A 20,830-nucleotide genomic window follows, 5' to 3' on the forward strand; every position below is an offset into this window, starting at 1 on the left:
AGCATGTGTGAAGAATAAAGGAGGTTCAGTTGGGCAGGACAGGAGGTGCCCTGTTGTCCATATGTACAACTGGACCTCAGACGGAATCAGCATTTCCAGCAATTCATTGAACTGGCTAAATTTCATGACTGACATGTTGTGTTCCATCCGCCTTGTAACAGGACATGTGTGCAGTTGTGCAAGAGCATTCTTGAACAAACGCGGGGACTTGTGCAAATGCAGTTGTACCATTGATGGCCATTATTTCCAGTGGCCATCGATTGCGCAACTGAGTTTGCGCATGTTCTTGTGTTGCTCAAGAGTGCTCTTGCACAACTGCACACACACATTCCTACAAGGCAGACCACTGAGCAGTAACTCAGTAAATATTTTCCAACCAATATTACCTATGGGCTAGATTTTTATTTTATTTTTGTGTGTTTGCTGATTTTAGACTTAGAAATGTATTCTATACAAACACTCCTTTTACACCAAAGCAGAGACACCGCTAACTTATTTTCAATGCGATCCAGCCCCATTGCCATCACTGAGTGTCCCTGCAGTGGGGTTGTAGTCTTTCCAAATGGACACCATGTTCCTAATCTATTAATTCCTAACAAGCATTTTGCCAGGAGTGGAACATGCTGGAGAGTGGTGAGGCACTTAATTTTGTTTATTTATTTATTGTTAAATTTATATACCGCCTTTCATTAAAATAATCCCAAGGCAGTTTACAGCAAAATTTAAAAACAAGATTGTAGAAAAGACACAATTAAAATACTAAGCTAAGAATATAAAACAAATCTGATTAAAAATATAAAACACAAACATAAAAGCAATACAGAGTACAAAGAGCAGCAGCAGATATCAGCACTTGCTGATATCCTGACTAAATCCAGTAGAGCAAGTCCTATTGACAGTTAGTAGTAGGTCCTGAATAGTACTATTGAGAAAAGTAGTTTGGGTGTAAGCCAATGAGGCTGTTCACACAACCAAAAGCTGGGTAGGACAAGTGCCCTACCCAGGTTTGGGAGCTGTGTGTGCTCCCTATTTCTGGTAGTGTGGGAGCAAACTACTAGGTAGGAGGAGGGAGAAGTGATTGTGTGGGAGACAGGAGCTGGGTAGGACAGCAGTGTCCTACCCAGCTTTCATACCCTGTATTTGACCAATGTAGGAGGAAAAGCTGTCCTACCCAACTCCTGCCTCCCACACACCGTCATTTCTCCCTCTTCTTACCTAGTTGTTTGCTCCCATGCAACCAAAAATTGAGAGGATGCACAGCTCCCAAACCTGGGCAGGACACTTTTTTGGTTGTGTGAACAGCCTCAGTGCTCATTATTCAGGACACTGAGCTGATAGATACCCCTGTATTTAGTAGTCCAACAATGAATATTTTCACTTCTAACTGGTTTACATGGTCACTCGGTGAATGGCTGTCACTTTTGTTCTGGTGAAATGTTCCTCAATGTATTTTGCATATAAAATGTTCATCTACACACCAAGCATAGCATTGCTCAACCAGCTTTTAGGAGGTTTACATTGGCATGCCTCACTGCAGTTTATCTTTCCAACCATGATGCTTGTGTAATTCTCCTTGGCAGCAGACAATCTCCTTGGAGTAACAGACTGGCCACCATTCCTTGTAAGAGGCATTTATTCTTACATTATTTGAGACCCACGTGCTTCCCCTTTGCTGGGTTCCATGCTGGCCTGTTTCATATGGTCTAATTCATTTCCATCAAAATCACACAATAGATCTAAGCACTTCCATAATGTAGCATTGTAATCCTTAAATGTCCCTTCACTAATGGAATGGTACTGGCCTCCTTGTCATTACCAGAATCACAGTCTATTCAAACCTGCTTTAAATGCATGTTGTCTTTTTAACAGAAAACCGTTGCTCACCAGAAAGCTAGTTTGGAGAAGCTTGGGATTGACCCGAGGTCTTCTGCATGCAAATTTAGCTTAGGCTTTGCCACTGAGCTACAGACCCTAGTTTTTATATGGAGACTCAAGAAGAGAGAGAGTAAGGATGCTGCTGAAATTTTGTAACTCTGAAATTTGAAGCAAATTCAAATCTCTCTCAAGGCAAAACATCTGAGAAGGCATCAAGGCACCAAGGGAAGCCAAACACATTTTTATAAGACAAGTGAAATTTCTCAGTGGGGTTCTGCACATTCCTAAGAGGGGGTTTCTGGTGTTCTCTTCCCAAGTTTTTTTTAAAAACCTTCTAGGATTAATTTAATCTCATCGCCAATTAGGGCCAATTCACACATATCTGTACATAACGTCATGACTCATCACTTGATAACACACCACTGAATACATCATCTGAGCTTTGGAAAAGCATTGTCTTTGAGGGGATGTGAAGTGATAGGAAGACTTGTGTGTAAGGCTGCTGTGCTAGTTACTTGAGCCAGGGGCAGAGCTATAATAGGGCTGTAATCCTTCTTTTGGAAGCTGCTGAATCTCTAGGAGGAGCCACTGAGCTTCCCCCTTCCCTGGCTGGGGCTCCTGCCATCGCCAGCAGCAGTGGCCACTGCCAGTCACTGCCAGTGGCTTCCTTCAGCCACTCCCCCATCACCCAAAAGCCAATGGAAGGAGGGCATGCATACAGCCCATTGGGAGCATGTGTGCATACTCCTCCCATCAGCTGGGAGCCAGATTGATGGAAGGAGGACAGGTGGAGGGCAAGTGGCCAAAGGAGGCACCTCCTCCCATCAGCTGGGCTCAAGTCCTGGCTAAAGGAAGGAAGGAGGGTGCACACTCCCCATTCACCTGGCCTCTCCCAGCTGGGAGCCCAGCTGATGGAAGGAGGATGGACAGAGCCTGGCCACTAGTTATGCATGCTGCCAGCCACTTTCTTAGGCTGTTTGTCTTCTACCCATCCTCCTTCCATTGATTGGGCTCCTGGCTGTTGGAAGGAGGATGGGGGAAGCCAGGTGAGTGGGAGTGAATGCATGCGCTGCACGGGGAGGGATGCCCAGCTGGAGAGACTGTCTGTATGGGAACATGGGCCCCCTCTCCCCTTGCTAAGTCCCTGACTTGCACTAAGACTGGAACAGTGGTCCCTCTAATTTTTCTCATCTCTGTGCGGAATGAGTTTTGTTCTGGGCAGCAGTATCAAGACAGCATGTGCGCATGTGCATTTGGAATGGGGCCCTCCTGATTCGACCTGAGCGGGATCTAAAATTAACTGAGCAGATATCCAAAAACTTGAGATTGCATGCACATGCGCATGCCTTAGAGGGAACAGTGGACTGGAGCTTGTGTTCAATACAATTGTGCTCACAGAGGTATATTTGCACTTGTGTGCAACAGGTGTGCAATTTGTGACATGCCTCATACGTTTTAAAGGAACTTTTGTGTAATAGCACAATTCCACACATACAATTGTCAGTTGATGTTGCAGTCAGTGATAATGTGTATGCATAAAAATATTTTATAGGTGTCTTTTAGCTGGGGAAACTTTGCTTCAGGCTTAGGAATATAGGCCCATTTGTTTTCATCCATTTAGCACCCCTAAAGGAATTGGTAGTAAGAACTTTAGTGGACCAAAGTCATCACACACTGCTGGGGATGATTCCTGCCCTGCTGCCTTGAGTGATGCATCCTTATCTCCTGATGGCTTTACTACTATGACTCACAGCAGCTGAGATCCACTGCCAGAGTCTGAAAGACAAAGTAGGGTAATAAAACGCAATGGCTTGTAGTTGTGTGATCCAAAGTATGTGAGAAGCCATGTGTGGAAAGTGGCTCCCATCTGGAGTGGAGCAGTTCTAACAACATAACCATCAACAGCAGAGCCATCAAAAATGAGTGATTCCACTGATGAAATTAAAATGGTCCTTGCTGCTTCACATATATGGCCACCAATACGGTTTGGTCTCCATATGTTTTGGTCTCACAGAGGAATTCTGCTGCAAAAGCAATATGAGAAATGGCCTTAAATGGCACTGTTCTTTAGGGTTGTTTGGTCGTAGACATCCCAAAACCTGAGATTCAAGAGGTGGGGTCTGGTGATGTCACATATTTTGCCGAACTATTGCATTAGCAAACAAAAATCTGGTACTGATGTGGAACCCTGAAGCAAAAGGATGGACAAAAGGGAAGAAATCTTAATTGGTGTGTATGTGTGTGTGTGTGTGAATTTTCCCCATTTTCCTAATGGAAAAATGGCAATATTGGCTTACATTCAGACTAATGTGCACACTGAAAAATATTTTATGTTCACAACAGGAGAGGGGAAATTTTCACCAGTCTCCCATTCCCTCTGTAGCCTATTGTGCCTCCTGCAGATATGTCCCCCAGGATTGTGGGACTCTCAGGGACATATTTTTGAAAGGCACAGAGGAAGGCACATAAGGATCAGCAAAAACTGCCCCTTTTCTATTGCATGTGTGAAACAATTTTTGGTGTGCCCAACATTAGTTTGGATGTCAGCCACTTTCTTTTTCAGGATGAGTGCATTTAGTAAAATAGTGTTTTAAAATAGTATTGATATAGCCAGTTATACCGATACAAAATTTCTACTGCCACACTGCTCCCTCCAGACCAATTGGAGGGGGTGAAGTGGTACACTAGAAGTGCTCACTCAGTTTTTCATGGAGGAGATGAGCAGAAATGGCCCTTTAAAAGTCTCAGTCTCAGTCCAAAACCCTGAGGTCTGGCAGCTCTACTCCCACCCCCTCGTTAACTGCTGTTCTGATAACATTCCCATGTATTCATGTTGACTTATTGCTGGGCCTGTATCTTTGGGTCCCTTAGCAACAGAACAGATAGGCCGAATTTTGACTGTTTCCACTTTTGCAGGGTGTACTCCGGCTTTCAGACAAGCTTCAACAGGCTTGCTCTGGTTGCTCAAGAGCTGGGTTTCAAATTCTCTGACCTGTTGCAGCCAAAAACAGCACGTGTGGCAATGATAGTAGCTTCTGAAGCAACTTCTTGTGTGTTGGGACTTGTGTGTAGGGGTGGATTTTTGTTGATCTCCCCTTTCCCTGGAAGTGCTTTGTGCCGCACAAAGTTATGTCCTTGAGGTTGCACAGCCCTCAGGGGCATAATTTCAAACTGTCCAAGTTTGGACGTGTTTCAAGCATGTCCAAGGGAGGGGGAAATCAGCCGAAATAGGCCCCCATGCATTTCTGAACGGAGGCTGCTGTTGCTACCCATGTGCCTTTTTTTAGCTGCACACATGCAGCATCAATCAGGATGTCAGCCATTAATAACAGCATCCAGTTACCTTGTTAGTTGCCCTGTTTCTGTTTCCTTAATACATCCAGTCTTAATTTGAATGCATTATTTGGATGTCCTGCCCACCTGGACAGTTACTGCACTGTATTTATGCAATGGCCTACGTGTATAAGCTTTCTGTAAATCATCCATCCTAATGATAGTTTTCATTCAGCTTCACAAGGAGAATACTGTATTGATTATGTCTGTGCAAATGGGTATCGTGACTGGATAAGAGCTGGATTTGTTTCTAGGTCAGAAATGAAGTAAATCAGTTGCAAGAGAATATGAGATCAAAATTGATGAGCCTAGAGTCCAGAAGGCTCCTGTAACTCACTGCAGTGCATCTGGCAGAGCAGCTTGGCATATTTATGTCACTCCCCAGAGCCATTCACCACAGTAGAGAAACAGGATTAATTTCCTAATTCTCTCACAGCTACCTTTCACAACAGCCCTTTCTAAAATGGCTGTTCTCTCGTTAGTGAATATGTGGGTATTGCTAACTGAAGTCAACAGACGTAATGTGCTTGATTAGGGTGGATGACCATGATTCCAGTTCCCTGAGGAACATTAAAAAAAATGAGCAACCCTGTGTAGCTCACTCTTCCACTTGAACCAATTATTAATTCACAATATGTTAAATGCTACTTTGGCATGATTTCTCAGCATAAAGCTGGGCCGCCTCCTATCTCCTGCATTCACACTAGGTTCCTCTCACCTCAAGACATTTTCCAAAAGGCTGTTGGGCTGTTTATCCAGTTAGTTCAATTTTGTGTCTCCTCTTCCTAGAGGTTTTTGCTGTTGGGGATTGTGATGAAATGGTGCAGGACTACTTTTATGCAAATTGGCTTAGAACTCTTTGGAGCTGTCAATCATAAGAGGCAGTTAGAGAGTGACAGTTACAAGTTGGAAGTGAAGTTCCGTTAGAGTGGGGATTTGGGTCTGAGTAGGGACATCTGGCTTTCAGTGCTGCTTTAGTGCTTCATCATCTTGAGGATGCCCTGAATGAGCAAGACTCAGATAAGATTGGATGAGATATGGGGCTGCAGCTCAGTGGTAGAGCATCTACTTTGTATGCAGAAGGCCCCGGGTTCAGTTCATGGGTTCTCCAGGTAGGGCTGCCAGTGCCTGAGAGCTTGGGGAGCCACTGCCAGTCAGTCTGGACAATGCTGAGTTAGATGAACCAATGGTCTGACTCAGCATAAGGCAGCTCCTATTTCTTTGATTGCATCAATCTAATTTCCCCCCGGACTTTCCAGGCTATTTGTAACAATAAACAGTTCCTAGTTAGGAACTGTTTATTGTGACAAATAGCCTGGAAAGGTACTGGTGTGTCTCTTATTGTTCTGTTTTCCCCACAGTACAATATTTGTTTTAGGGAGCACTGGTAGAATGGTGACTACGATGTGCTTTGATCAAATGCATGAGCAAATGGTCCCCAAAGCACACAGGAGGGGCATTAGTCCATCTCTTCACTGTGAGGACTAGGGTGTGGAATCTCCTACGTTCCATTGTGGTGTTTGCCATTGTGAGATGATTAAAATGTTTCATATTTCGCAGATGTGGATAAGCCTAAACCTAGAGAAAAGGTAAGAATATGGGGATTTTAAGACACGGACACCATATAGCTACAATGATGCCTGGAGAGAAGCACTGTAAAAATGGGCAAAAATTGTTAAAACAGTCTTTTTGCTCAAATTCCTGGACTTTCTGTGTTCGGGTTGACACTTTCCCTACATCCTGGGCAGGATATCTGACTCCTGGACTATCCAGGCCAATCCTGGACATGTGGCAATCCTAACAGTGCTAGAGATTAGGTAAGGAAGCAATTTCTAGTTTTAGGGACACAAGATCGAAAACATCTACTCACTATTAATTCAGTGGAATGAGTCATGGTTTCAGGTTGTATTACAGATTTGTAAATATGCACAATGAGTATATTTGAGAAAAGAAAGAGACAGGAGGAAAGTGACATAGCACCAACAAGCTAAGACAAAAGAGGGGGGAAATCCCAAGGGTGCTGAATAATATTGATAAATGATTTATTTATATATTTGCCTAACACCATTTGAGCATCTATGCTCTTCTGCAGAGGCTATTGTATCGTCTACTGTTTTCCTAGGATGGGTATCCCACACCAGTAGGAATATCTGTGATGAGTATATTCCTATGTTAGGTTTGTCTGTTAACAATATTAGGTTGTGGGGTGGGGGGGTGGGGGTTGGCATTGCTGGAAAGCTGGAGAATAAGGTTCTGTCCTTTTCTTCTCTTATTTCTGCACCCCTTGCTTTTTTTGGCCCATTTTTTGTTGTTGTTAGGAACCAAATTCCCCAATTCCCATAGACTCAAGGTTTTGTTATTCACGATTTCTCTATTTGAGTCTATAGGCAAGAATGGAACCCCCACGAATAATGAGGGCCACCTGTAATTCAAACTGTGTTTTCAAATGGAGAGCCTTATCACTTCTCTTTTGATGCAAGGAGAACTGTTTTTGGAGTGATTGCAAATCATATATATTACAGCTTTCCTATTCGACTTGAAAATGGGCAGGTGAATCAGACTTGTATATGAACATGAGGTGTAGAATTTTGTCCTGAACATGTATACCAATTTTTATTAATCCGTTTGTCTTAGCTTTCAAGGGAGATATCAAACTGTAAGCAAAAACAAACAGAAAGGGCATGTTCTCATGATTGGGCCATGTGAGTTAAGTCAGGAGGCAGAGACATGCACTCTCCTGTGAAAATGATAAAGTGGTGCTGCACCCCACTGAACATTCAACCACAACCAGCTCCAGCCTCAGGCAAGATGCCTCTAAATACCAGTTGAAGGGGAGCAACAGCAGGAGAGAGGGTGTGCCCTCGCCTCTTGCCTGTGGGTTTCTCAAAGGCAACTGTTGGGCCACTGTTGGAAACAGGATGCTGGACTAGATAGGCCTTGGACATAGGCAGATTACGGGAGAGGCAGTGGAGGTGACTGCCTACGGTGGCAAATATTACCCCGGCGGCATTTTAAAAAAGAAATATATACATTTTCATGCTTATGTGTGTGTGTTTTCACTTGACGGCATGACGGCGGGTGCAAAGGGGTAATGGGCAGTGGAGAGAGCAGGCAGGTAGCGGGGCAGCGATAGCCAATGAGGTGCAGAGGGCGGTGATAGGTCCTATCCCAAGCCTGCCTACTTCCCAAATGAGAGTGATTGCCTTGTCTCAGGCCTTCCTGCGCATGTGCGTGTGTGCACAGAAAGGCCTGAGACAGGGTGATCGCTCTCATTTGGGAGGTAGACAGGCTTGGGATAGGACCTATCGCCGCCCTCTCTGCTGCATTGTATATTGCTGCCTCACTGCCTGCCTGCTCCCTCCCCCACCCATTGGCCCTTTGCATCCCACATGGCACACACTTGCCCACCACCGTCATAATTTGGGAGGTGGGAGGGGCGGGCAGGTGCATGAGGAGCTCGCACTGCCCTGCTCCTGCCTGGTGGCAGTTTTAATTAAAATATAAATTCAATTAGACTCCCCCCATTCTTTGCCAATGGGGTGGCAAATCTTTGGCCGCCTACAGGCGGCAAAGAGCTTAATCCGCCCCGGCCTTGGCCCTGATCCAGCAGGGCTGTTCTTACAGTATGTGCTTATGTTCTTAACAAGAACCCCACTTCACCCAGACAATCAAACATAACACACGAATGACTAATCAATAATACATAAATAAGACATCCACAATGATGTGTGGATGAAGCTCAATGTCTACAATGCGTTACAGTGCAGAGGTAATATCCAACTTTAGATGGCAGGAGGTAATTTTCTGAATTACTGAAAACACCACTTTTTGTAATGCAGATATAGCATTCCTTTTCTTTCATGTTATTGCAATCGGCAACATACCAAGTACATGGAATAAGCAAACTACGTGAGAGTTGTAAGTACAGGAAGAGGGACATATGTGTGATGATCACATTGTGCAATGCAGTTTGTTCAGAGAAGGTTGCCCTGCACTTGACCGAAAATGAATATTGTGCTAGGACAAGGGCTTCTGTGGGACAAAGGCTCCAGTCCCACCAACCCCAGAGCACACAACAGTTACCAGCAGGAGTGAAACTGGGCTATCTTGCAAAAACATGTTGAGCAAACAAAACCTGTTAATGGAAACCATCTGATAAAGGCACTCACAGACTGCTGGTACAGGGAAGAGGATTTCAGTGTTCCCACAAGCGTTGCTAGTAGTATCTCAGCTCCGGGTCGCAAGGGAGATACCATGTCCGCAACGATTTGCCAAGTGATGGGCTTTTTTGTCTCAGCCCTGGGTTTTGCCGGCTGCATTGCAGCCACGGGGATGGATGCGTGGAGTACCCAGGACTTATATGACAACCCGGTGACTGCTGTGTTCCAGTATCAGGGGCTCTGGAGGAGCTGTGTCAGTCAGAGTTCGGGGTTAACAGAGTGCCGGCCATATTTCACAATTCTTGGGCTACCAGGTAGGGGCAGGGAACTTGCTGAGGCTACCCTAGAGATGTGATTAAAGCAATGTAATTGTCATAGACTAGCAGGAGAGAATATTTTTAAGCAGCTTGCTAATATAAATGGAGAATGCTACTAACCACAATGAATAGATAGATGTAGCTATAAATATCAATGCTTTTCATAAATAAAACTGTCGCATGGAAGATATTAACATTCAAACATAATTTTTAAAAATCACACGTTGTAGGGGGAAATGTCCAGTGGGTAAAAAATGCTTTTTCAGCCTTGTGTCACTCATTTTTACTTACCTGATCAACACTAAGTTAACATTATCTAGGTCTTTGGTGAACTAATTTGATACCATAACTCAGACATTGTTGTGTGCCCATGAATGAAAGAAATTGTTTCCCCAAAAGACAAAAGATAGCTTGCAAATTTCTGCTAAGGAAATATATTGAAGAATAAAGTGTTATTTCAGTTCAGCCTCCTACCAATTCTGGGGTTTTACTGGAACTTTTCATGGCAAATTTTTTACTTATAACTGGCAAGGGCTGTGCTTGGGTGGAAAGTACATGTGGGCAGATTTCTGTTATCAGAAAAGGGCCTGGCTCAAAAGCTTGGTCAGTACAAATAAACTGCAAAAAAAGTACAAATGGAGAAGGACTTTGGAATAGACCAGTGGTGGGGCGGGGGGAAGTAAAAGAAACAAATTGAATATCCTGCAAATTTCATGATTTCTACCAATTTTATATTTGGAAATTTAATGTGAAATTTAAATCATTTCATTTTTTTTCTATTGAGGTTTTAAACTGTAAAACTTTAAGTGGCTAGGATTAATTCTGTTTTGGCACCCTGTTGTATTTGGTATTTGGGAAAAGTTAAATGTTTAAATAAATCAAAATAATTATGATCTGTGTTAGGTTTCAATTTTCTGTCTGTTACTTGTAGAGATTTAGTAATAGAGGGTTCTCAGAAGCCTGTTGAGGCACACTAACACTCTGATCCTAAATATATTTTTATATTCTGTAACATGTTTTAAAGATTTTTATATGCATGAATCTCTGGATCTACAGAGCATATAATTCCAGCAGAAGTGGAGTTTGTATTAGCTCCAAGTTTTGACAGTGTAGTTTATGCTTCCATGCAAATAATATCAGAAATCTGTTTCTAGTATTGTCTGCATTCTAAAAGTTGGCTTGAACTGGAGATTTCACAAAATTTCAATGTTTTAAAAATTCTGTTTTTAAAAACCCCACAAATTTGCACACCAAAATAGAAAAGAAAATATAATGCTGGCCAGCATATGTTAACATCAGTTGCGTTATTAAAATAACATCCATATTATCCAAATGTAAATCTTCTGTTCAAGTCAATAATGCTGTTATGTTCCTGTCGTTCATTTCTTGCTTTGATATATTTCTCAGTTTAACTATGTGAATATTATTTCCAGACATTTATTATAATACATCATTTCTAAAATTTTGAAATTCCTTTTTTCTGTTAGCAGAAAAGTCCAACCAATTGTAGTCCAACCAAACATCTAGTTTTAATTTCATCCACTGTAAGAGAATTGACCTGATAAAGACCTATAAATTTGCTACTTATGTTTATATCTTAAACTGCTACTTATTTCCTATATCTTGGGATGTCATACTAGTTCTTGATACCTGACTAAACATTCAGTACTAATGCCCAACATTTCTGATTTCCTCTCATGCAGCTTAACATGTGAAACTAAGAATCAGTTTGGATGGGATGGTAGAATCATCTCATGGGAATTTACCACCACGTAATCCATGTGGGGTATGATCTGTTTGAATACATTTCAATGTCAAAATAAGCCTCTGAAGACTAGGCTAGAAAGCAGCTTCTGAAATGTTAGTATTCCACCTGGAAGGAGCTTATGTTATAGAATTGCATATAAACATGTGATACCCTACATACATCCACAGGAGTTAGAGGCCCATCAGAGAGGACTATACCCCACATACAGTGACATATCTCATCATTTCAGGCCCTGCTTATAGCCCCGTCAATAACAGAGATCCGGTTAGTGAGAACTAGAAACGGCCTTTTCAGTTGTGGCCCATCAACTTTAGAACTCCCTACCCAAAGGGCTTCGTTATGCTCCCTCCCTCAGTGTTATTAAAAAACAATTGAAAACACATTTTTAAAGAGGCCTTTAAATGTTTCATCTTTTTATATCTGATAGGTTCTTTAGTTTTTATAGTTCTTAGTTTTTAGCTTTTAAAATAACTTTTAATTTGGAACTTTTTTTTAAAAAAAGTTGTAATTTTAAATGTGGGTTTAGCTTGGTTTTTAATTTTAACTTAAGTTTGGTTAGTCTTATTTTACATTGTATCTTTTTATTAATGTTTTGAGCCACCCCCAGCAGTAGTGTACTGGAGTGGTATAAATATTTAATGTACTGGCAGTGGTATAAATATTTTAAATAAATAATAATAAATAGTCCTTCATTCCTTCATGAATTTGACCATCCTGTAAGACAATGTGGTTTTCCTCTCCTTGTGGAATTCCCTCCCTCAGGATATCCATTTTGCCCTCTCCTCCCATGCTTTAGATGTCCCGGAAAGATATTTTTATATAATCAAGCATTTCCACCAATAGTCAAGAGTTTATTATACTTTAAATTATCTTGTCTCTCAAATCTTTGGAGCTTTTTTCTCCTAAATGGTTGTGATCAGAATTTTAAATTTTGTAGTTGTTTTGATAATATTTTTGTACATTCTGGCTTTTATGATTGTAAGTCAACATGAGACTATGGTGAAACTGAAGGGTAAATGTTGTTGGTTTTTTTTAAAAAAATACATACACACATACACACATATTTGAATAACTTCTAAGCTATTACTAAGGTAATTTCTATCTTAAGACAAATTGCAGAAACATAATTCAAAGTCGCTAGCACAGGAGTGCTCAAACTTGGGTCCCCAGATGTTGTTGGACTACAACACCAATGCAGCTGGGAATTATGGGAGTTATAGTCCAACACATCTGGGGACCCAAGTTTGAGAACCCCTGCACTTTTTATTATGTAAATTCTATGTGTGTTTTTGTTATCCCTGATGCTGAGGACTACATCTTATATAGTTAAAACCAATAATAAAACAAGACAAGAGGTAACTTATTTAGTACCCTTACATACCATACATTCATCCCATATATCTCAACTTACTGCACCTTTAACTGTGGGGTCCTTCTCAAATAGAAAATGGTCCCCCTAGTTGCTATTTGCTTATTAAACATCTTAGAAAGTTGTTTATGGGAACTGGTTGGTGCTGGCATGGCAACAGTACACAAATTTGGGCCAACACACTGATAAAAGGCACTTAAAATGTGCATGCAGATTTTTTTTAGTGGAATATGCATGGGATTCATGCCACATTCAAATTGGCCATTAGGTGACCAGATGCACCCTGTGCTTACTAGTTCACACATATTTTCTGTATATCACTATACATGGGTTAGGATCCTTTTACAGTATCATGTATGGCAATTGCACATATGTCTATTTTGCTATGTGTACAGCATTGGGAAACTACAGTTGGAGTTCGTTCCCAGCACATATACAAGTGATCAAATGGACAAATGTTTGACAATTGATGGATTACACATTTTGTTCAATGATAGTGTAGTATCATGTAGGGATCTGAAGCACTGCTTAGGGGTGAAGGGAGAGCACAGTCTACACATGATCAGATGCTTCAAGTCCAAATTTAGTTCCATTTTCCTAATAGATATAAAAGGAAGGAGTGGGGGTAAGCAATAGTCTGTAAGTACAATAGAAGACAGTTATCTTTAATAACATCTCAAAAAGATACAATAGGTTACATCAATGTTTCTGTAGTGATTCATGTGGGATATTCATTTCATATCATGTGGGATATTCATTTTTCCTAATGTGCTGTAAACTGCAACTTTGAACCAGCTTTGTGATAGATCAGAACGTTCTAATATTTTTTAATCTTGATTAAACATTTTTCCTTTTTGTCCTGTAAATTGCAACTTTGAACCAGCTTTGTGATAGATCAGAAGGTTCTAATATTTTTTAATCTTGATGAAACAGAAACCACTGAAATGAATCATGGGCAACTGAAAATAAAATACAGTACAGATCATACATTACCTTTTTGTTTGCTTCATTCCATTATCTACACAACATACAGCATGACCAACATTTGCTGATAGTTTCCCCATGTGTAATAGTGAAATCACACCTGAGTTGATGAATGAGGGTCTAAAAATGTCTGGCTTGTTAACATTTGTTATCAAGCATTGACTGATAAGGCCACACCTTGTGATTAGAATGAATCATAGCTGCAAATTTGAAACCTACAGAAAGTAGGAAACCATCTTGTCAAATGGACTCCTGAATCTCAGAGACCCCATGACACTCAGTCCATGGCTTTTGAAGGATGCTTCTTAGAGGAATCTCCTCCTACAGGTCAATTCTCTCTCCTGTTGAAAAATAGGTGCAAAAATAATGTGTGAAGAATGGCAATACATGGAACTGAAACAAACACCTTAAACTGTGAAACCTCAGAAATAATATCTGTTAAGATCCGCTGTTGCTTACAGGGAAGACACATGATCATGAAGGTGATTTTCCCAGGGTGAGGCTCATCCATTGCACTCAGGGTGTGCTGACACCTGTGATTTCCCCATATGTGGGAAACTCGACTGCATAATTTCTGGTTATAATAATAATATTTCCTGAGGTGGTCCTGAAAATTCTGCATAGCCTTAATTAAAGGAGGGTATAGAGGAACAAAAGAAAAGATGGCACCTGATGGGTTTGTGTTTTTTTTCTCTTGATTGAAAATTCACTCTTTCCCTTTGATTGTTTTAAGATTGTGACTAGCATTCCTTTGGTTTGTTAAAATGTGACATTTCCCCTTGTGTGTTTTGTAGCAATGTTCCAGGCTGTGAGAGCGCTGATGATTGTGGGCATTGTGCTGGGGGCATTTGGACTCCTGGTGGCTATTTTTTCCCTGAAGTGTTTGAGGATTGGCAATATGGAGGACTCTGCAAAGGCAAATATGACACTGACCTCTGGAGTCATGTGTATTGTGGCTGGTAAGTTATGCTTCATCTTGGGCCCCAGTATGGTGCCATCTTTTATATGAACAAGAAATGCAATTAAGAGGCTGAAAGTCTTTAATAAACGTGCAGCAAATAACTAATAAAGGTAGATGGACTACATTATCACCATTCTCTGCGATTAACATGTCAAAGAGATTTCCACAGAGCAGAAAATTATCTACTACACCCTCTCAGAAAGGCATGTAGTGTGTTAATATTTAATCAATAGCCTCAGAGGTCTTAAAAGGGTGATACCATAAGCCATGCTCCTGTATTTGTAGTTTAGGGGAACCAATGAAGATTTGCCATATTATCTACTGTTTTCCACTATCTGTATCAAAATCAGGAAGAAATGGCTAAATTCAGCTCTGCAGCACCTTAGTGATTGGCCATAGCTTCTTTGTTCATTTGATGGAGGAGATGCTCCCCAAAGCCCTACCAGGGCAGTTGTCCTTGCATCAGCTAGGATTTGGCAGAAATTAAGTAAAGCTTGCAAAGAAGAAGCCATTTACCCAAGGAGGAGGGGATAAAGGAGGAGACCTTTATCCCCTCAGGGCAAAAGGTTAACCCCATCTAACACAACCCCCCACTTTACAAGTTACATTGAATGCATAGAATTTCATGTAACTTAGGAGGGGTGGGATGGCACACACTGTCCTCCTCATCCTTGCCTCCCAGCATTTGGTTGAGTGTTTGCAGCCAGGGATCCTACATACATACAACTGTACATGTCTAGTGCTCTCTCCTTCCTCTGTGCATCCACTGTAGCATATGTAAAGGGCGAATGTCTATCTTCTGCTTCATGTTCAGTTCTTGAGTATTTCTGGGCTTCATCTGATGTGTTCAGGGTCAGCCTGTCCACTAGGCAGATCTAGGCAGTTGCTTAGGGCACCACTCCTTGGGAGGCACTACAAGTCTCCTGTTCTCCCTCCAAGCAACCACTGTCTTGCTGGGAGTGCCCATTTGCTCTCTTCCCTGGAGGAGGAACTGGGGGGAGTGGGAGAGAAAGTGAACAAAGTCAACCTTGCCTTGCTTTCTCTTTCTCCCATCTCCAACTCTCTCCCTTCCTGGTGAATGAGCAGCCTGTGCTGCTCAATTTAAAGCTGGAGCTTTGCACTTCTTGCCTGTGAGGGGCACTAAATTCAAATTAGAGCAGAGTGCCACATCCCTAGAGCTGGCCCTGAGTGTGTGTTACATGGTGTATGGTGTCATTGTGTATGGTAGTATCACTTACTTGAAGCTTGCTTTAAATTATTTATTCCATTTTGTACAGCCTTATTGTTTGCTCTGACTAGTGACCATGGCTAGCGTGTCTTAAAATCATTTATCTCACAGATATTGAACTCTGTGAAGAGAGTTCTCAGTGGCACTACTTGAGAATCTAACTTAACTGAATTGACTCCTACATGATGGTGATGGTATGGTACAGCCAGGCAATTAAATTCTCCAGAATGTCAATAGTGTGATGAATCAGGTGTTCTGGGGAACCAAAACTAACAATAAATGGCAATACCTACATCATCATGAAACTAACATAACATGAGGCTGTTCTCATGAGCAGCCAAGACAGGTTAAGGCAGCAAATTCTGGGCTTGGGTGCCTATGAGAGCCTCATAGCTCCCAGCGGCACCTCAGTGGCAGACCCAGCTTTGAAACATGGCTGTTAAATAAAGTAAAGGGACCGGGTGTTCCTTTAACCCCGTTTAACTGACTGTGTGTCAGTGCTGGCTGATTTCCACTGGGACCCGGTCATCTGCAGGGGAGGTAAGCTTCTGTAGCCTTCCTCCCCACGTGCCCTCCCACCTGGGTACCTGATCGTGAGAAAGGGCCCACTCATTAAAAATAATGCCATATAAGGTAGCAGCAATCATGCAGTTGGGTGCTGATATTTTTCCATTTGTGCTATGGTAGTAAACAAAAATACCTGGCTTTAAGAGAGATTTGAATGCCAGTCTGGCAGTGAGTAATTCTCCCTTCTTTTCAACAGGTCTGTGCGCTATCTGTGGGGTATCTGTTTTTGCCAACATGCTTGTCACAAATTTCTGGATGTCAACAGCTAACATGTATCAACCAGGAATGATGCAGACACTCCAGACAAGGTACTTAAAGGCATAATGTAGCCACTGGTATGTGTTTACCATGACTGGGCCAGACATCATGAAAGAACATATCTTCACCCGAGATGTAAACTTGGCTTGACAGTCACCCCGACGAACTGCAGTTCTGTGAGGGGGTGGTTAGGGGTCTTTAACACAAATTTCTTGGCACCCCTACTAAACTAAAATTCCCAGGATACATTGGGACACGATGATAGACAAATTGGTATGAGAAAGTGCTTTACTTTGTAGTGCAGATGTGCCTTATGAGTGAGATTATTCTTTCATTGTATCAAACATTCGTTGGGTTAATTAGTGATATACAATATTTACACATCACCTCAACTGTATAGAAGGACAATGTAAATAGGACTATAGCTTTGTTGGAGGAGTGCACAGCATGAGTGGGCCATGATAACATTATGACAACCCAATATGGGGCACAAGCAGACAGCAGTACACTGGCCAGCTAGTTTAGCATAAGGGTCTGGGGACTAGGAGGGAGGGTGGTGGCATAAATTTACTACAGATCACAGTTGTAATATTTCCACGCCACTACTTTTTAATTTTCCTACCAACCCTCCCATAACCTCCAATTAAGTTATTAAATGGCTGGTTCAAATGCACTGGGCTACCCTCTCTGTCTTGCACAGATGTAGCATGGAGGCCACAGTTCACCATCTTGTAAGACTGAAAAGTTACAGTCTTATTAGGAGTCACATTCAGAGCCACAGCTGAACTCATTCTAACCCGTGGCTAAGAATACACACTGCAGGGCCTACTGGGATGCAGAAGAACCAGAAACCAGGAAAAGTGAATCCACAAACCATTTAAATCACAGCAGTTGCCCTGAAACTGATGTAAGGCTGTTGAATTAAATAAGGATGGTTGTCTCAAAGAGAGGAAGGTTGTCCGGCCCATTCCTTAAGAAAACTATATTTTAAATCCCCTTTAACAGAAGCAAATTTAAGCACATTGAGTAAACTAACTATTCCCACTCTTTTTATCTTGCAGATATACGTTTGGTGCTGCCCTGTTTGTGGGATGGGTTGCTGGGGGCTTGGCTTTAGTTGGAGGCATCATGTTGTGTATTGCCTGCAGAGGACTGGCACCAGAAGACACCCAGTGAGTACCTCCACTTACAAATGAAGCTGTTATTATGGGTAGCTAGTTACTGCTCTTCAGATGCCATTAAATTGTGGTCGCTGACATGATGTGCAGTGTTACGACTCCATAACACTGCACTCCAGGGCTGCGGCAGACTCGGAAGGCAGCCCCAACACTTTTAAGAATGGGCAGCTATGCTAGCAGTCCTTCTGCAGTTTTCCAATTCATGACAATGGGAGAAACTGTGGAAGAGCGGCTAGTGCACAAGCACCCATTCCCAATAGCATTGGGGATGGATTTCGAGTCTGCAGCAGCCCCAGGATGGAGCATTATGGAACTGTAACACTGAACATCATGTGGGCAGCTGCCTGATAATTCTCTGTCATAGGCTGCCCTAATGAGAAAAGAAAGTTCTTCTTTTCCATATAAACAACAGCTGAAGTCAGAGCATGGGGGTCATCAAGAGTGAAACAAGATGGCATCATGAATCACATGATGTTATTTCTTCTGCCAGGCTGGATCATTTAGGTTGCAAATTGCCTGGGGTTATTGGATTGGACAGTATATTGATGTAACAAACTAATAATACATGTAATTCAATGTCCAGTGAATTAACGTGGTGATTCTCTTTATTTAGCAGGGGGAGAGTAACTGGTCCTATCCACCCCCAGCACAGTACCCTTCCAGTGACTGTTGTTGGTGTCTATCTTGTGTTTCTTTTTAGATTGTGAGCCCTTTGAGGACAGGGAGCCATCTTTATTTATTATTTCTCTGTGTAAACTGCTCTGAGCCATTTTTGGAAGGGCGGTATAGAAATTGAATAAATAAATAAATAAATAAATAAAGTCCAAAAAGCCAAATGGCCACTTTCAGTCAAGGTGGAACTGTGCCAGTTGGTTGAGCTTGTTACATGTAATGAAGCACAACCAACGGACTGCTGTTTATGTTCCTAGCTGGAAGTTCTGCAAGCTGAGCATTATCATGGAAGAAATAGTTGAAGAATTTCAAATGACCACTGCACCCTTCAAGTGTAATTCACTGTGTCATGCAGACAGCTAGATCTGTTCTTGAGAGATCCGATGGGCATTTATCATGGTGATATCTGCTGTTTCTGACATGCAGGTTGCTCCTCACCAGGCATACAAATGCATGTCTTAAATTCCTATTTCTAGTCAATTTTCAGTAGCACACAACTGACTGAAAATCAGCTTCAAAGTGGTGATGTGTTACTTCAGGTGGCAGATCAAAAGTGGTACCTCTTCCATCAGTTCTTCGCAAATGTATTGTAGTAAGTAAAATGTATAATGTATCTTTCTGGACCACATCTAGTTGTACAGCATTTACTAACAGACAAGAAATAGTGCAGTTATTCACAGGCAATTCCAATGACTGACACGATGTTTCATTTCTCTTTTAGTTACAAGGCAGTGTCCTACAAGACCACTGGATACAAGTCTGGAACTGGATATGAAACCAAGAAGGTCCCGGTATATGATAATAATGCCAAAAGCGAGGATGGAAGGCGCTCCTTTCCTTCAAAATATGATTATGTATAAGAATCCTTTGTAGTGTAGTCTTACACTCAGCTTACTATAACTCCTGTTGTAGACAAAAGCAACAGCAAAGTACTAACTAAAGGCTTTAAGTCTCACATTTCCTTATTTTCTTTGGTTTGGCTTAGCAATGCTGGGGACCTCTTACCCAGCTGTTTATAAATGTGTTCTTGATGTGACTGAAAAGATGTTGACATCATAATGAACTTCGTAAGAGTTTTGTTTTGTTTTTGTGAGTTGTTTTTTTTTTTTAAATTCCTGCTGCATGCATTATAAGAGCAATTGCTCCTGCTTTTAAGGAGAATCAAAGACAGCTGAAGCACTGGTTTCCATAGATTTATGTAGGTATTTAAGACCATAACATTGTTGTAACATACAGGCTTTCATGTAAGATTCATATTTCAAGATTTTGTAAAGTGTTTGGGTCTTCTTGACAATAAAAAACACCATACCAAAGCTTTTACTTGGATGTTAAACTGAAATTAATTAAACAAATAAAAACTTCATTTCACATGTAAGTATAGATTTTCAAAAATACTGTTTAGATTTTCAAAAATAACAGTCCCCCACCCCACTCATTTCAGAAGGCATGAAATTACAATTTGCTTTCTTCATATTTTATTAAATTTAGCCGTTCTCCATAAGCATATGTGATCTTAATCCTTATATACAAATAGAAATATGTCAAATATCCCATCTTTGCTTAAAGAAAATAATCCCTTTCTTTTTGAATACTCTTCTGCTATAGACATCCTGTGATACCCATCTTTATATACAACTAGCAGATATACAGAGCAAGGATGCACCCATGCAGTGAGAAAGCAGCCTAACAGAACATCCCAACTACTGTAGTGGTACAGGAGCAATTTTGGGGAAGTGGCAGTTTTTGACTCCCTCCTTTCCCCAGGAAGCCCTCTGTGTCACTTGAAAATATGTCCCCCAATGGCTGCACAACCTTCAGGGACATATTTTCTGATAGCACAGAGGGCTTCCTGGGGAAGGGTGGGGGTCAACAACGTCTGCTTCCCCACTGCACTGGTGCAGTTAGTTGGGAAGGTCTGGTAAGCTACTCTCTCGCTGTACCAGTGCATCCTTGTTCTGCATGTTCAAGTGTTAAAGGGGTTTATTCCCTACTCAGTGTGTTCAGGATTGCAACTTGGGTTTTGTTTGCTGGTGTAGGATGCCTTCAGATAGGGATCAGCAACTGGGGGTTTCGGGCCACTTCTGATCCCCTGATGTGTACCAGCTGTCTCTCAGTTGCCATTCCAGTTTAAACCGAGTGCTCGGTTAAATCCTCTCAAAA

At 41.7% G+C, this 20,830-nt stretch overlaps 1 protein-coding gene and 1 pseudogene across 1 annotated transcript; both read left to right on the top strand.

Moving 5' to 3' along the window:
- The first annotated feature begins 8,546 nt into the window (after positions 1–8,546).
- On the top strand, positions 8,547–19,983 carry CLDN18 (claudin 18). The gene is made up of 5 exons (XM_053311460.1): positions 8,547–9,682; positions 14,601–14,765; positions 16,759–16,870; positions 17,882–17,992; positions 19,392–19,983. Exons 1-5 carry the CDS (start codon positions 9,463–9,465, stop codon positions 19,528–19,530), a joined length of 747 nt encoding a protein of 248 aa, XP_053167435.1. The 5' UTR covers positions 8,547–9,462; the 3' UTR covers positions 19,531–19,983.
- Positions 14,258–14,402, top strand: LOC128352631 (uncharacterized; annotated as a pseudogene).
- Positions 19,984–20,830: the final 847 nt, after the last annotated feature.

Source organism: Hemicordylus capensis, chromosome 3 (genome assembly GCF_027244095.1).
Source record: "Hemicordylus capensis ecotype Gifberg chromosome 3, rHemCap1.1.pri, whole genome shotgun sequence".
Lineage (NCBI taxonomy): Eukaryota > Metazoa > Chordata > Lepidosauria > Squamata > Cordylidae > Hemicordylus > Hemicordylus capensis.